The sequence below is a fragment of the Phaethon lepturus genome, unplaced genomic scaffold (assembly GCF_000687285.1).
Source record: "Phaethon lepturus isolate BGI_N335 unplaced genomic scaffold, ASM68728v1 scaffold46400, whole genome shotgun sequence".
NCBI lineage: Eukaryota > Metazoa > Chordata > Aves > Phaethontiformes > Phaethontidae > Phaethon > Phaethon lepturus.
Genome location: NW_010512403.1, coordinates 3,262 through 21,243, shown reverse-complemented (window position 1 = coordinate 21,243; position 17,982 = coordinate 3,262). Strand labels below are relative to the sequence as shown.

At 35.9% G+C, this 17,982-nt stretch overlaps 2 protein-coding genes across 3 annotated transcripts in view; one reads left to right on the top strand and one right to left on the bottom strand.

Moving 5' to 3' along the window:
- PP2D1 (protein phosphatase 2C-like domain containing 1) overlaps positions 1–3,575 on the top strand; it is a 6,708-nt gene extending 3,133 nt beyond the window's left edge. Inside the window, exon 4 of the mRNA XM_010286668.1 lies at positions 2,323–3,575. Within this exon, the coding sequence (XP_010284970.1) occupies positions 2,323–3,575 (1,253 nt within the window). The remainder of the gene's footprint in view (positions 1–2,322) is intronic.
- A 55-nt stretch (positions 3,576–3,630) lies between these two features.
- Positions 3,631–15,368, bottom strand: RAB5A (RAB5A, member RAS oncogene family). 2 transcript variants are annotated; one of them, XM_010286649.1, is made up of 5 exons: positions 15,115–15,368; positions 11,205–11,356; positions 10,100–10,222; positions 8,193–8,286; positions 3,631–5,229 (listed from the first exon to the last, which is right to left on the bottom strand). In XM_010286649.1, the coding sequence occupies exons 1-5, from the start codon at positions 15,275–15,277 to the stop codon at positions 5,114–5,116; spliced, it is 648 nt and encodes a 215-aa protein (XP_010284951.1). In that variant the 5' UTR covers positions 15,278–15,368; the 3' UTR covers positions 3,631–5,113. The 2 variants fall into 2 exon arrangements, with proteins under 2 accessions (XP_010284951.1, XP_010284959.1); XM_010286657.1 differs by having other exon boundaries at positions 11,205–11,314; positions 15,115–15,277.
- Positions 15,369–17,982: the final 2,614 nt, after the last annotated feature.

Here is a 17,982-nt window from a genome sequence, read left to right as displayed (position 1 = left end):
CAGCAGGAAAAGGGAAAACCATTTGAGAGGCTTCATTTTTTTTCCAGGAGGAAAAAAAATTATCATATTCCACATTTGGAAAAACTGATCCCAGATGTAAAAGAAAAAGTATTTTTGCTTAACAATAGTATGCAATCCTCTGCCAGTCTGAGGAACACTATAAAAGAACTTGAACATGCACTGACACTGACCTGTGGTCTGTCCCCCTCTCTCTTCCATTCTCCCAATGCTTGTTGCTATAGCCATGCTTTCTCTACCTCAAGCAAGCATTTTTGCAGGTACCCAAATTTTACTGTTACGGTTATCAAAACTGGTAGTTTAGCACTAGCTCAGATACTTTGTCAGGAGATGCAGTCACACTTTCCACAGAATATGGTATTAACTCACATATACGTTGTAATGTTTTCAGATGCATTTGTTTTCACATTGTTGGGGAAGAAACACTTTTATTACAGCGAGCTTGAGAGGTAAAACGAAGGTGAGAAAATTTGGCAGAGAATTCACCAAACCAAAATGTTCTAGTTAACCTGCCTCCCAACCTTCCCTCCCAGATGAGGTTTTATGCTGGCTGCAATTAAAGATACTGTAAACTCAAGCTCTACTACTGTGTTAAGGCTTGAAGTTCATCAGAGATACTTGAAGTCTTTTATGATTTAAGTCCACATTTTTGAACCACTGCTAAATACACATTTGTTTAGTCTAATACACTTAATTTTCCACCAAATGTATCACAAAGACCTGCACAACATCAAGCTTCATTTTCCCTTCAGGAATGCGTTCTTAGAGAAGTATAGACACATTCCTTTAGCACCAGGTAAGCAACTGAAGAGGATGATCAGATATCCAGAGAAGGAGATGGTGGCATTGGCCAGCTTTGTCTTCTTCATTTAGTCCCACATTGATAGGTCAGCTAGTTTTTGTTTATTTTTTTGTCTGCAAACCAGAGACAGGGCAAGAGACTTACATCCAAAAGCAGCTATATTTTATTCTCTCTTGCAGTCAAATTGTTCCACAAGGGTTATATTATGCCCTCTGTTAGGCTTACAGCTGTTGGTCTTACTCAGAGGGTTCAAAGGAAATTTTAGACAATCTTCTAGCTCTCCATGGAAATCAGAGGAAGGAGCAAGCACAAAGAAACAGTCACACAGCAAAGCTTAAGGCATCTACATTCTATAATCAATAAAAAAAGGTGTGTCCTTCCGTTTGGTAATTCTGAATCACCTTCTAGAGAAATCTGCCTTCACAGACTACACTTAGCTGTCTCCTACACTAGACAATCCCAATACTGCCCAAGAAATACAACTAGTGTGTAAGCCGTGCCTACTTATAAACACTTTTCAGAGATCTGTGTCCTAGTCTAGCCAGATGATATTAAAAACGCAATATAAATGACCACACTGCAGCCAGCTTACTGTCTGGAAAGCTACCATTCCACTCAGGTTCCTCCTGTAAGACACCACTTTTCCCTTATGCCAACACATGGGAGCAGACCAATAATCTCCTCTAACACAAAAAATGGTCTTCTCCCAGCATAGCCATAGAGGATCTCAAACAATACATCGCTTTGTTTCAGAGCTGCTTTCCCTTATGATCTGCATTCATGTTTGATCAGACTAGACCCCTGCAGTGTTGCAATTTCTAACACCTTTCATTCTCACCCTGCAGATTTCAAAAGTGTTGAGGGAAAGGTCAAGTACCTATTCCTACTAAAGAAGTTAGTTCTCGACTTATGATGACTGTGAGAACTCGTGCTCCCTTGGGTCCGTTAACCGAGGAAGAGATTTATGGCATCATGTTAGTAAATTGTAAATTTTACAGGATGTCCGAACTATTTTCAGATACCAGAAATTTTATACTGCTAAAAATAGCCTGAATCTGAAACTTCTTGATGAGTTCATTCAGCCATAGTATTTTTGAAAGCACAAACTTTTCTACAAAAAAAAAAGAAAAAGAAAAAAGAGTGTTTGAGAAAATTATACATTCTTGCTTAAAAACCAGTCAAGGTGCGACATTTCTATCAGACTGCATTTTAATCTGAATGTCACTTAAGACTCCTCATAAGAGTTTAGTTGCAGTCAGAAGAAAAAGGTTCTAGAACAGTTTTCTGAATACTGAGAAGGGAAAAAAACCCACACGGAAAACTTTGCTGTAAAATAGAACAAGATTCGCTGACGGACATATTGGTGCCTGTGGCAGCAGATAATTGAACTATGATCTCAGTTTTTTCCCCCCACTCCTTAGCAAAAGGCTGTTAATGTAACAGCAATTATCTCAAAAAAAATCAGTACACTAATTCAAAATATTATCTTACTTCTATTTTAGGTAATGCACATGCAGTCCTATGTAAAAATGGAAAGAGTCACTGTCTCTCAGAAGAGCACAGCACTTCTAATGTAAGCGAAAGAAAACGCATACTTCAGAACGGTGGAAACATCAGCACTAACAAACCAGACGGATTAGTAGAGGGGTACCTGAGAACCACAAGGGGTCTTGGACACCACGGAGATCCAGTACTGAAAAGATCTGTTATACCTGTACCTCATACTATAACTGTCCCTATTGATGATTCTTGTCAGTTTCTTATTTTAGCTTCTAATGGCCTTTGGGAGGTTTTGGATTACAGTGAAGTACTTGCATTAACTCTAACAACATTCACTCAGTATTTGAGAATGTATGAATGTGTTCAACAAAAAGGGACTTCTCTGTATAAGCGTCAGTATTTGATGCCCCTCCCTGAAGACAACTTAAATGACTCAAAGGCTATCAATGATCTACAAGGTGGAATAGAGATAGTGTATTCCAATAAAGACATTTTTCTCACTGACTCAAAAGGCAACCTGAAACAAAATAAACCAAAATGTTCTAGCAGGAACTATTTGCAAAGTGAAGATGGAGTTCCTAAGGAAACTGATGACCGCAAAAATCAAGCTGATCCAGAACTGTCTCTTTCCAGTAAGAATGAAGTAAACTCACACAACAGAGAGATAAAACAGTCTGATTCTAGCACACAAGGTGGCTCTGAAGAACTGGAACAGTTTGAGGGCAGAAAAGTTTATCTATGTAACAGTTTTCAGCCACAGTCACAGACTGCAAAGCAAGAAGAAACAGACACTGACACTTTCTGTGTGACAAGTCCCAGTCACACCCATAAACAGCTGCGAGAGAAAGTACTGGCAATAGCATCTAAAGACATGAAACAGTTCCCAAAAGATACAAGAGCATACATTTCTAATTATGACTCATGTCCACAACTGGCAGAAAAGATGGACTCCAAGATATTTTGTGACAAACCTGCAAGTTACACTGGTCAAGAACTGCTAAAGACTGTATCACCAACAGGTTCTAAACCACCACCACAGTTTGAAGAGGGCACAAAAACATACCCATCCAACTGTGAATCACAAACTGCAGGAAGAGGCAGAGATACCTCTGAGACATTCTACGACAACGCAGCAAGCTACATTAGTGAACAACTGGTAAAGGCTGCATTAGCTGCAGGTTCAAGAGAGAATATTACTATTTTGATCGTACTTCTAAATGGATGCAATGGGATACCCAATTACCTCAACACTTAAAAATTTATCATAGGATAATTGGAGTGCCACAGTACATATAGTAGAAGCTTATATCTAGCTGTGTCGTAAGTCACATGCAATCATCTTAAATGCTGAACCATATAGTAAATCAGACATCTTGTCTGGAACTGTGCAAATGCAATAAAACCTTCTGAAACTCCCAATAAGAAACAGTAATAAAAAAAATTTTTTTAAACCACTTTATTCAAACCTGAGCACCTCAATATAAAACTAAACACTGGTGAACTGTCATTTTCCTTGCTAAACCCAGATTACTGCAAATTTAAAATCTGCACAAGTAAGCTTCTGCTATCAGTTCAACATTTAAATAGACTAATTCATCTCTTCTGACACACTTGGTAGATTTCATATAATGAAAATAACTAAAAGAATTAGTGCAATATACTGGACAGATCAAAATAAAATGTACTTTGGAAAACAAAGTTGCAAAGTTCATTACTGACAGACAGCAGTACTTATGTTACAGGAGCATCATTTCTTACTGTTCTAGCCATAAAGGAAGAACTTAGAACCCCCTTTGATTAGAGAGGAAAAAAGTTAGCTTTAAGTAACTGTACATTCTGTATACCTTTAAGCAACTCTTAAATATTACAGAAAGTATTAAACAAATGTAGACTACAATGCAGAGTACCTATTTACAGTACATCAATATCCAAATTTAAAATCAAGTTGGATGTACATAATTGTTAGTGCACTATTGTTTTCCTTAGGGGAAAAACAAACTGTAATGGCCAGCAATGATCAAAAAGAAGAAAGAAGTCACAGACACCGAGTTTGTTGTGGTTTTACTTGAAGAGCTCCTACAGTTTGTAGAGAGAAAAAAAAAATCTTAAGTCATAAAGTTGAATTTACTGGTCTGTACCCTCCAAACAGATTAGAAATGAAGTTAAACTTGATTTATCATCAATTCCTTTAGATAACTAACTGGGTTGATATAATTTACATACAGTGTACCAACTAGACCTCCACTTTCCTGCAAGCACAGGGTTCTTAAAACTGTTAATGCAAGTATTATTTGTAATTAAATTATTAAACTATGGAATGTATAACTAAACAGTAGATACCTGCAGAAACAACTGGTTGCATCAATACTGTGAATAAGTTTAAGTAATTTTTAGACCCTGTTTCTAAAAAGGTTTTGAAGCACAACTAAGAATTATGGAATGTCCCAATTCTATTTATTGTAACAGTAATCAGTATTGAGGCTACACCAACTGGCCAATTAGGTCCACAGAACGTAGTTCTTCTACACCCCTAATGGTAAGTGATCTTTATAACCTTTCAGCTGAAGGAAGTTTATTCCGCTTCCATCTCTCCTCTACAGGCAGTGGTGGATACATGCATGTTAAAATTAAAAAAAAAAAAAAAAATCAACTCTGTATCATGAACTTGACTATTATCATAAGTCTCTTCGCTGTTTGGAAGCTGTACTGGGCCAGGTTAAGCACTCCAATTCCACGGTTATTAACAGTTAGGAAGCAGAAGAATATTCAGGACAGTTTAAAGCAATTGATGTTTTAGTTACTACAACATTGACTCTTGGGTGGTTGCGTGGGTTCAGTAAGGTCTACTCCTCTTCCTCTGGCAGAGCTGGCTCCTGCACTCTGTGGTTCATTCTTGGGCAATTTTTTTGCTACAAAATTAACAAGAAGTAAGAGTTAAAACTGAGATCGTACTAAGATTAAATCACCTGAGTACACAAACCATCAACACTATTACTCTATAAGCACATCAATACAATCGCTATAAAATCTGATTTGATTCAATGGGTTGGTAATAAGAGAAGTTAAGACACTTAACTGCTTAATGATTAACTACCTTATCTATGATTTTCAAGAGTGAAATGCATTAGTAATTTGAGCAGTAAAATATATCTGCACAGGTATGCTATGCCAGTAAGTGATGGCTCTTGTGGGAATCCAGCTACAGAGAACAGGCTTTAAGATCAGTATGTTAGTGCTAAAAGATACAGAAAGATTGAAAAGGCACAGAACACAGAAATGGCTCAAACTACTGCCTGGCTATCTAGCCAGAATAGGTCTTTGCATACAACATATAAAATGGCGCTCAGCACTAGATCAAGCCTCTCCTCTTTTTTCAAACTGTCCCTCCTCTCCAGCTCTTTCAAGTGAATTGACTGTGATAATTTGTTGCCTTTGTAGCTCCAGGATACCTCCTTGGTCCTGACATGAGAAATAAGGATGACAAATGTTACCTCTCTGAGCAGTAGCTCCTCCTAGCTTTCTCTCCATCAGAAAAGTTCTACATAAAAGGACTTCCGTGAGGCTGTCTTGCCCATGTTACCAAGAACCAACAACCATCCCTGTTCTACAGTTTGGCTGCATGCTTCGACTCCAAAGTAATTTCTTTGGCCAGCTTTTTAAAGAACAACTTTTCCTAAAAGGAATAAAATGCAAGTACAACAGCCAGAAAACCAGCAGAGTACACATCAGTAAGATGTGTTGTGGTTCTAGATAATCTCAGGGTGCTAGGTAATCTCACCTAGGCTCCCTTTCCCACAAAAGGCTGGACCAGATGATCTTCTGAGGTCCCTTCCAACTTGGGCTGTTCTATGATTCTGTGATAGAACTCGGGAGTTCACCTGGTACTAAGCCGCTGAGACAGTACAAAGGGACAAAGCACCAGCAGAAAAATGTCTTCAGAGCGCTCTCGTTTTGCATTGTAGATAGAGTTCAGAACTGTAAATTAACATAAATTTTTTAACTGGAAGTTATGAATGAGCTCTAAGCAGCCAATTCACAAGCAGCTGTAGCTTGCATCCCTCAATTCTGTACACGTTCTCATTTTCTCCCATTTTTGAGGGTCATATTTATACATCATCCCAATAACTCCAACCATGTTGTGCAAAAGGCCATTCCAAGTTCCATGCAATACTTGTATCCTTGTCAAGATTTCCTCTCAGGGTCCTTTGCTGCAGAGATCTTGTATGCACTGACAAAGCTGAATTTCACCCAACAATGTGAAAGAATACTCACATGGACAACCAACCTTGCAGACAAAATACCCAGGTACTAACTGGGCATTGTTTCCTCAAATTTACTTTGTATACTTCATTAAACTATGGAAATGTAAGAATTACTGTTGATATAACAAATTACCAAAAATATTATTAGAGTTTGGGGATTAATTTTCCTTTTTATTTTTTAAACAAGATGCAAACTGCACCTTTACACAAATTAATTTTAATGTTTCACCAGAACAGTGTGATTGAGCATTTCTGTATCATTAAATGAAGGCCTATCTTGAGCATTGATGAGAAAAATACTCTTTGCACTCATACTGTTATGTTTTTTTTCCTCCCAAGTATTTATAGTTAATATGAAGCAAGTACTTATTATAAAGTGTTGCTATAGTGATAATTTAATTTGCATCTGCTAGAATTTTTCACCACACCACAAATTACCTTTTGCTTTACTGACTAGGAATGCAGAAGATAAGAGCTATTGGAAACATTTAATTTTATAGCAGTGCTATTTTTCACAAAAGGAAGTGGGATAGAGAGGTCACTGTAGTGCAAAACACAAAACAGATTTAATAAGGTTATTTGACACTATACATTACTATTCCCCAGTAGCAGAGTCACTACTGCGATGAAGGCGATTACTAAATAGGTTGGTGACCAACCTAAAAACGCATATTTTATTAACAATGAAATACAATTTTGTGTCTATCAATGGGATTCACAAAATTTCTTAGTAATTTATACTTACTATTACATGTTAGCATCTTTACAGAAATCCCTACAATTATTTTAGGGCTAAAAACATATTAGTAAATTTACTTTTCCACAAAAGTGTCCTTTACTTATACTTGGACATTGAATTTAAGCACACATTGTCATCTTTGTTACAGCTTCTGGGTTTCAGATAGCTGCGTTTGGAATTCAAAGAAAATTTTAACACAACAGTGTATTTAGCAAATATTTTGTTTAGAATAAAATGAACACTTTTTTTTTTAAAGCAAGTCCATTATCATCCTCCCATTTTAGAAATGTTTCCAGCTTCAATTACCACTGCCTCCTAAAGGGTACATCATTCCAGGTTCTGCACCTATCCAAGGCAGTGTGGAATCTGCTGCAAACAACATACCATCAAAAGGCACACATGTATACACTTTCACTTACATTCTTACATTGATTTGATTAACAAATGGCAAATGCATTTTACAATTAAGAAAAGCTGTGTAAAGCTTTTTATGATTACCTATACCATGGGAAAGTTGTTTTTTTGTATGGAACTACTAAAGCTTAATTTTGCTTGAATATGAAGCAGCACAAGTTTTCATCATGGAATCAAAACAGGTACGTGGAATTTGCTGATAGAATTCAAAAGTAACCTAGTTTAGCTGTTCCAAGTTAATCCAAGTGTTTTCGTGCTTGACAGAAGACCTGTGCAACTGTGCTTCAAGTAAGTTTATCTGACTTCTGAACATCAGAAAGGATGTGAAAGGTCCTAAGAAAACTTCAGTGCCAGAAATAATTTAGGTGAAAAACAAATATCTTGGATTAGGAAGATGTGGTGGTATGTCTCTCGTGAAAACAATTCCCTTAAATTCTCAGTTTGTTCATAAACTCACCAATTGCCATGAATATTTCATTTACATTCATAGATGTTTTGGCAGACGTTTCCATGAACAATAAGCTGTTGTCATCTGCATAAGCCTGTGCTTCCTGGAAGTTAAAATAAGAATGCATTACTTCATTTAAAAAAAAAAAAATTTTTTTAAATCACATTATCATTACACATTGCACTTTTATTGCTACTAAGGAACAATTTCTATACCATTTTGGAAGGAAGTTTGTTGAAACACTCACGTGACAATGTGTTAATCATCAGCTATAAAGAAGCTACAATTCCATCAAGCAGTTATAAACATTGAGAAACGAAATCTTAAAAATCCTTACTCATCTTAAAAATATCCACATGAAAAATCTCAGGCAAAATTAAATAATAAATAAAAATATTTAATAAAAAGATAAACCTGATCCAGAACACTAGCTGTGATAGCAACAACAAATAAGCTCCAGAAACTGCCATCAAATGTCAGAAAGTCTACTATTACCCTGGAAAGAAGGCAGTTTGTGAACTATCTCAAATCTTTCAGCCATTGAGGCAGATGGATCAGAACAGTTTCATTATCCTGACAGAAATTCACAATTATAAAACAAATAAGCAACATTTAATATCTTGCCATTTTATAAAGTTTCTTATTTTTGCCACTTCCTGTCAGCCAATTCAGCTGAGAATCTCCAGCTTCTTACGATTATGTAACTGCCTTTGCATTCAATACGAAATCTGCAAAAAGCCAAACTATAGAATGCCTATGATGAAAAAATCTACAGCATTCTATATTCATTTAAGTGACATCTGCTAAAATCTATGTAACTATATCTAAAGTAACACATTAACAAATACGTAGAAATCTAAAGTGTGCTTTGCAATGAGAAAGGGTTGTCAAGCCTGCAAGGAGCCCATAAATCCACATTAACAAAAAAAAGAACATTTGAAAAAAATATTAAGATTGTAATTGTACAAAAAATAGTAGTTCTACTTTGGTATTAAATTTGATTAGGTTTTTGACTGTGCACACATGTATGAAATTTTTGTTAAATACAACAACTTTTCAAAAAGCATGAAGGTCTTCTGTCACACAGCTTTATGTTACAATTGAAATGGAAGTATAAAGTTAGAAAATGTCGTTGTTGAATTCTGGCATAAAAATACCTAAAACACTTGTTAACCTTCATAGTCTGACTCCTATAGTTACAAAAGGATTACTATATACAGCAGTAACTCACACAGTGACACCAAATACAGATTAAAACTGTAAGAGAATTAATGACTAATAAATACGATCTTAATTCAAATTCAGTCAATCATCAATGGACCAGAACCATCTGCAGTTAAGTTTTATTTGCTTTGGAAGCTATCTTCTGATGACTTGGTTAAACTTTCTAGAATATAAAACATAGCAGTGAGAGTACCAATATATTGACTGAACAGAAAAAGTGCCATGAAAAGCACAATTAGAACTTGAACATTGCTTCAATAATATAGCCTAAGCAAGTTAAGCACATGAATCAGATTTGTATCATATACAATAATCAAAATTCTCCTGCTGACAAGTCAGAGAGAATGGTTTACACTGAGAGTTACTGCTATCTCATCCATTGAAACTAGTTACTGGTAATTTCGGGTAGAAGACAGGAAGAGGTCACATTGAAGAACAGAAATTCAATTAGCCTTAAAGATATGCAAATAAATTAGTTATTCCTCAAACTTAATTATTCACAAAAGTCTATTACTACATACCACCTGTACAGAAATAGATTTTTCAGTAGCATGTATAATTTAGTCTCAGTTGATGTTTATATTTAACAGCATTTAACAACGACCTAGGCTATGCATATAAGCTCCTCCTAGGTTTATTTACTTTCTATTCCAACAAAATGCTATTTCTATAAACAGAAGTTATGTACATACCTGGAAATCCACAGCTCTTTTGTTAGCTAGATCAGCTTTGTTTCCTGCTAAAGCTATTACAATGTTAGGACTTGCTTGTCGCTGCAGTTCTTTGACCCAATTTTTCGCTCTGGCAAATGACTCCTGTTAATGATTGCAAAGTGATGCAACTGAGTTTTATCATCCTTTTGTACTCACCTATTATCCCCATCTCTGTTATCTATACTTCAAGCAAAAGGCCAATGCAAGATGCTACCTTTGTCCAAAGGCACGCTCCAACTTGCCAACTGAGCTTTTAAAATGAAACATTCCTACCTTACTTTTCAAATGTGCTTAGTTGGGATAATGCTGAAAAAGTACATAAAGATAGGAAGGTCTTTATGCAGACAGAGTAAGGAAAGAGAAACGATTAAGAGAGAAAATGGAAATTTTAATTTCTCCTCTAGAAGAATCAAGTTTATGAACAGCTTTATTGAAAGGGTTTCACAACACTTTCTAATTAATGAGCAGTGTTCATTATGGTACAGGGTTTCTGGAGGTTTTTTTTGAGTGTTTTGGTTTTTAAGTCTTATTTTACCAAAAACAAGTGAGACTTCTCTATTTAAGTTCAAATAAAAAGAAAATCAAATAACCTTATGTTTTGGTCTCAATGGCTTGTGCCATCTTTCCAATTCTTACCATAACTTGCAATAATACAATATTGAAATAATGTCTTTCACCATCAGAAATAAACGGCCACCAGCAATGTGGTGAGACTAACAGCTCAATTCTGGTGAGCTGATTTAAAGGTGGATTTCAAACACTTCTACAACGGAATTTGCTTTCTTCCTCTCTTTTTCAACACAATAAAAAAAAACCCTAGAAATGGTCTTTTGGCAAGAACTTTACAGACACAATTTAACATTACATAGTCCAATACGAAGTGAGCAACCTGATCTAGTGAAAAATGTCTCTGCCCATGGCAGGGGGGGGTTGGACTAGATGACCTTTAAGGTCCCTTCCAACCTATACTATTCTATGAAATGAAGAATTGATTCACACAAGTCAGTAGAAAAGAATAAGGAAAGATAGATGCAAGGCTGCTAACTTCCAAATCCCCCTTGTGCCTCCATAATAGAGTACTTACCTCATTTGTAATGTCGTATACCACTATAGCTGCTTGTGCTCCTCTGTAGTACATGGGTGCTAAACTGTGGTACCGCTCTTGCCCAGCTGTATCCCAAATTTCAAATTTTACTGTTGTATCGTCGAGACATACAGTCTGGGTTAGAAAAGCAGCTACAAAAAAGATAGAGGTGCTGAAACTAGAAGTCTGCTTATATCTCTATATTCATATAAAATTACAGAGATGCAAATATGATTTCCTTGAACAATTCAAGACTATTATTAAAATATAGGAGAATTGAAGCAAGAATTAGCTGATGGACCAGCAACTCTGATCAACACAGAGCAGTTACTTAACCAGTCTTCCTCAAGTTAAAGGCATAAGAAAACAATAATTGGAAAGAATTTTTTTTTTTTTTTTTTGGTAACAGTGATTCTGAGTAACCTCAAACCTTCTCATAAGTCTTCTAGATAAATTTCATCCTGCTTCTACAGACTATACAAAGTACCAGTAACAGCATCCCATCATGCTATACTCCAACAGTTCAGGTATTTACAGTTCTACACATTTACATTACTTGAATAGTACCCTAAAGCCTTGATTTTTCAGCTCCTGAAAACTCCACCTTAGCTAATGGGTATGGAAGAGAGAATCACTTCTCAGAAGTTCTTGTTCTTAAAGCAGACATTTTTGACTTTGCAAGTGGTCTCAAGAATTAATTTCAGCATAGTTTTGGCAGCCTGCAGTTGCAGGGGAACTTGCATCCACTGCCACTACAGCTGAATAAACACCATAAATAACAGTCTTCTAATTACAGAAAACAGTAACTTACTCCAAGTCTTCAAACAGTTACTCCTAACATAGATTTTCCATTCAGATTAAGGTACATCTTAGAAATACAGCGGTGTGTATCCACACAATATAGAAACCTATATTACAAAACTAAGCTAGAATCTCAAGAGTTTCTTGGGGAAAAAAAATAAACACTGAGAAGTAAGATTTCCTTCTACTGGGTTCTCTTAACCCTTTTGAGTTTTAACTCAGCCATCTGTTCTATCTTAGTTTTTGAAGTTTAAAAATAAGCACACAACTGTTACAGTGGTCTGACAAGCTGTCTTGATTACCTGCTTTAATAGTCACATTGTTTGCCCAGTTACAGTACCCAGCAGAAAATGCAACAAATCCAAAAATTTAGATAGAAGTTTGAGTAATCCAGCATAAATGCTTGGAGTTGTTTTTCCAGTCATGACAGACATTTAGTGAAATACCATAGACTGGCTTGCCCTTGCTCCTTCCACAAACAAACAATAACAAAAAAATTTTTTTAAGACCTTCCACTTAATGAAATGCTAAAAGAAGCCCCCTACTTGGCTGAACTGGGGACTCTCATCTCTAAGCATACTGACAGATTGTGGCCCATTTAAATCGAATTCTGAAGAGGCACTGACCCATAACCCTTGCATACCTGGGATACTACCCTGTCCCACATACTGCAAAACATCATAGCCTATGAATCATTCCAAAACTACTGCAACTTTCAACTCAACTTATTACGGTAAACCAAAAGCAAGTCAATCTTGCTTTATAAAAAGGACAAGGTAACTAAACATAGAGAAGCTGAGTAGCTAAGTGGTCAGGTGTTCCTGCTTTAGGGGTATTAGCATCCATCATAGATGAGCAGGCAGGTTGGAGAAGGTAAAGGCTTTGATGCTCCAATGCTAAATCACCATAAATCTCTCCAAATGCCGAATATCCAACGACTGGTAAAACAGGCTCCTCTTGGAGCCTGCTCCCTAAAGCAGCCCAGAACCAAAGCAGATTAAGAAAACCCCATACATCCTGCATCGGAATAAGGGCTTCCTCCTCAGAACCAGCTCAATGTTATATTTCTCCAAGGCAGAGATGAGATGTTAAACAAGTGGGATTTGAAGTTCTTATAGACATTATTCTCTTCAACAGAAGAATGTACCTACACTCCGTAAATGAAGGGACATACTCAGAAGAGAATTAAACAAGGGTTTTATTCTATGACATCCTCTTGTTTTTGTTGAAAGGAACATTTCAACCACCATAAAATGCCAGCCAATTTCTGCAAACAAGGTACCTTTCATCAATCTTGCAAGGCCATATTAAATTGACAATTAATCAGCTGTGTTAATTATCAGAAAGCCTATCACCCTTAGGAGCCATATTTTTGTCTTAGGCAACTAACAGGTATTGCTACACTAGTCTGAAGTGGCAAAAACACACCACCACCATCCAACATGTCTGCCTCTAACTGCACTCTCAGATGTTTTTATTCCGATTCACAATGCACATAAGCCTCTCTTTGCTAAAAGGCCCTTTTGTATACAAAGAAAATTATGCCTTAGGCAACTACAAGCTACAGTTATACAGCTTTCTCTACAGAAAACTTTTTCTGAATCCCAACATTGTTGCATTTAGTATCTCTCACCTGTATTATATGGCATTTCCCTGTTTCTATTTTATATAGAAGAGGCACAAATTAATACAGAGATTATGCTAAACTCTATACATCTGAACTTGAACTTAAGCTGTTTAACATTTGTACAGATTTTAAACAGTGTAACAGGGTTTGGGTTATCCCTAGTTCCACCCAGATGCTAAAACAAGAGAAAACAAAAATGAGGTTAAATGAATTGGAGATTGCTGAAATTGAACAACGAATTTAACAGTTTTGTTTTTTCTTAAACTAAAAACCACGTTCATATGGGGAAGTTAATTCACTATTGATCTTTGAGAATGCTCTCCATATTACCACATCATTATAATACTTATTATATTAACCACGAGATAATATAGAAACCTTTCACACTAACACCTGTCCTAAAGCCATTATAAAATGCACAAAGCCAAAAGTGAGCACTAGTAAGACTCCCAAAGGAGAAAAAAAGTGGTTCTCTATTTATGCTGACAGATACAAAGTAACATGTAACATGTTAATAAACATGTAACAGCTAAAAATAGGATAAAAATATGATGCAATGAAATTCAGCTTGTATTTATTTTTGTAATGTAGCTTACAACTGTTCATGTGTAAAGACACATACAGACCACTGAAAGGGCTTCACATAAATATTACAATGAAACAGTCCGATGCATGCAAGCAGCAACAGGGACTACTAGAGAATATTTATCAATCCATAATATCCCTATTTTGTTTAAGTCTGTACGCCATTAGGTAGTTTTAGGGTAAGTTTAAAGTTCTCCAAGGAGGAATACAGCTCAAAGAACAACCAACATAAAATATAACCGAAGAAATCTGTCAGGGTGGAGGGATAAAATCCATTCACAGTTAAACAGTTGAGCGGTTTGTTGTTTTTTTTTGTTTTTTTTTGGTTTTTTTTTTTTTTGTGGTTTTTTTTTTTAAATTCTAGTAGCCAGAACTTGTTTTGTTTGAAGTCACAAAATGTAAAAACAGCACATTAAAGTCTGTGATTACTAACAAAGAAAAGTATATCCAGAAATGTAGCAAGTTCTCCCAAATCAAAAGCAAAGCTAGGATCAATAAATGACAACACAACGTTTTTGGAAGATGCAGCACTTTGTTTTCACAGAAACTAAGTTCTTAATTCTTATTAAGCAGTTATTTCACACATTAAGCATACAGCACAATTAAAATAGCTACATATCCACCCACAAACAAAATCTAACATCAAGCCCAATGTTCAAAACTATGCAGTTCAAGCACACATTTGCTTTCTTCACTTGACACAGATGTTTGCTACAGCCTTGTGCCAACTACAACTTTTAACTTAGAAAGTTACAGTTCTCAGTTAGAGACACAGGGCTCAAGATTTGATCCTCGCTGTCAATGACCCACTGCAGAAGTGCCATTACATTCAACGCTGTCAAGGGCAAGAACAATATAAACTCAACATGAAACAAATCAACAGGATAACTTTCTCACCTCCAATCGTACTTTCTTGAAACTCATGAAACTGTCCTTTTACAAAACGAAGCACCAAACTTGATTTGCCAACTGCAGACTCTCCTAAAAGTACTAGTTTGAACTGGCAAATTTTATTTCCAGCATTTGGCCCATTGGGTCTTGTTGCTCCTCGATTAGCCATGGCCAAATTAGAAAGAAGTCCTTTGTTTCAAGCTCTTGAAAGCAAGTTCCAGGATTCAGACCTCAGTGGTGCTTCTGCCAGTAACAACCTGTTTATGAAAAGACAATGGGTGGTATTAGATTTACAAAGCCAGTAAGAAACATCTAATTCACTAGTACAACATGTATTACATATCACTTGTCCTAATATTTACCAAAGGCAACAGGTCAGAGTACAGCTACCATCACTGTTGAGATGTCAACTATAGACAAAATCTATGACAAATGAACCAGTTATCTTCTTCAGTACCTAGTCTTCCCATTAAAGCTTCAAATTAGGATATTAAAATGCAATTGTTTCTTCTTGCAAGATTTCAGTCTCATTTCTTAACATATCAAGACTGAAGTATAACACAACAGATTCAGACTTCCATATTATTGTTAAAATATCAAATGACAAGAAACAGTAATTTTTTTTTCATAATCCTGCTATTGCTAAGCAATATTCCTAAGTCAGCACTACTAAAGGATGCTAAAGAATTGAGCAAATTGGGAAAAACTTAATCAACCACATCAAGTTCTTTGCAAGTATGCTTCATCAATTCACTTCTATCATGTATATCAAATGCAATTTCCTTAAATATACAGATCTTGATGTACAAATCACTAATACCTTCTCTAGTTAACAATTGTACTTTGAGAAACAAAAATACAAAGTCTTCTATATGTAGAAAAATGGATTTTCTTGATCAGTAAGAATTCCAGATCACTTCATACAAGCCACCAGAGAACTTACAGAATTATATGATGATAAATTGGTATCTCCAATACTAACACATATCCTACAGATCAATATTCACAGAAATCTTTAACACGTATGAACAGTGTATACCTTAGTCTACTTACTCTTCTTTCAAACTCCTTAAAAAACCCCCAATATTTATTCGTATGGACAGGGAAGCCTTTAGACTCTGCTGTTATGTATCACTTCTGAGCCTAATATTTATGCTTTTAAACACTTAACAGTAGAGATTAATTCTTTTTGCAGACATGACTGGCATAATAATTTTCTGTATTCTTTCCTCCCAGTTCCCAAAACAAAATTCCAAGTCAGCCCACAAGAAATATATCTAAGTGATGGTCACTCATCTCTCAGTGAGAGAAACATCTGCTTCTGTACTTCTGATACAAAAAAAACCCCCCAAAAAACAGCCTGTAACTTTGTCCTGCTACAGTTGACTATTTACTTGAATTGTGCACACTTATTTTCACTAGATTTTCTAGCATCTAGGATGCAAGTAAGTTAGAGTGCATTCTCGTAAAGCAGAAAACGGCTTTAATATATATCTGTTGCAAAAAAGTAAGCACACCTACTACTTTCAAATGACTTCTTGCTCTGTCTTCCTCATCGTAAAGCAACTACATTTTAAACCAAGCAGTAGTCTTTAGCCATCTTCCCATTTCAAGCCACTTAACACATATGAGGCACTTGAGCATTCCAGATTACTACAGACCTAGCTCAGACACTAAGCCTTCATTCTCCTTCCTAACTCTTCCTTTTACAAACCCAACCCAAGTTCTGTAGAATCGTCTTTTCTGGAAAGTGCTTCTAGCACTCTAGCAGAACCCCATCCTTCACTAACATACTCCCTTACAAATTAATTTCCATGCAATAAGTGAGAAAGAAATCTTAGTAGTATTTCCTCACCAACATAACAGATGAAAAACTGGTATTTTATTTCTCACTGTAAACAGAACTTGAATGTAGGTCTTCGGAAAAAAATATTTTCAACATCTTAACAACACTCCTATTTGCTCATGTTACTCCTTTTCCCATACCTCTCAAAAGAATTTCTCTTCTTCCAGGTAGGATATTCCAATTCTGCATTCATTCTTGTCTGTCCTGAGTTTGCGTCCTGTTTGACTATTATGATATCCTTAAATCAACTGATTTTTTTTACATTTTTAGTTGCACAACATGATCTAATAAATATCTAATTTTAGATACATGTTCTTACAAAGATGTGAAAGTGTACCACAGTGAATGTTTCTATGAAGCGAAAAAGCCCCTTCTTATCCCACCACCATTATTAAGTATTATGATAGTTACATATTAAAATTCCTACTCATTAAATTAATTTTGGTTGAATATTTTAGAATACAGAAATGGATCCAGTTATTTTTAAAACATCAGACTTTTCATCCTTACAGCATAAAACAATTAATGCACAGCTGGTGTACTGGTTCTTGGGCAAGACTCTTCCCTCCCACTACATGTGCTGCTGAATACATTTCAGAAGTTGTGGAGTAATTTGGATAAAAATGGATCAGTGACAACAGTTAATCTCTCCCTAATTATACTACAAGAGAGAAAGCAGCAAGGCATCGCCAAAATATAGGTAGCTCAGAATACCGTTAGCCATTTGTTTATCTTTTCCGTTGGAAAAGTAATAAAGACAATTAAGTTATTTCTATTTTAAAATGAAATACATCTGTTTGCTGTAGCATTCTAGTGTGTTTGGATAACCATGAAATAATTTAAAACCCTTTAATCTTAAGTCATCCCATGTTTTTCTAGACTTTGCAGCATTAATAAAGACATAAGGGCTACCTCCAATGACCATGCCAGTTAGTACTCTGTGGAGGCAAGTGACTTACAGACAACACACAGCGAGGAAATCAACCCAAGACACTGGTTACTCGCTATGACTACTTTTTTGCTTGCTG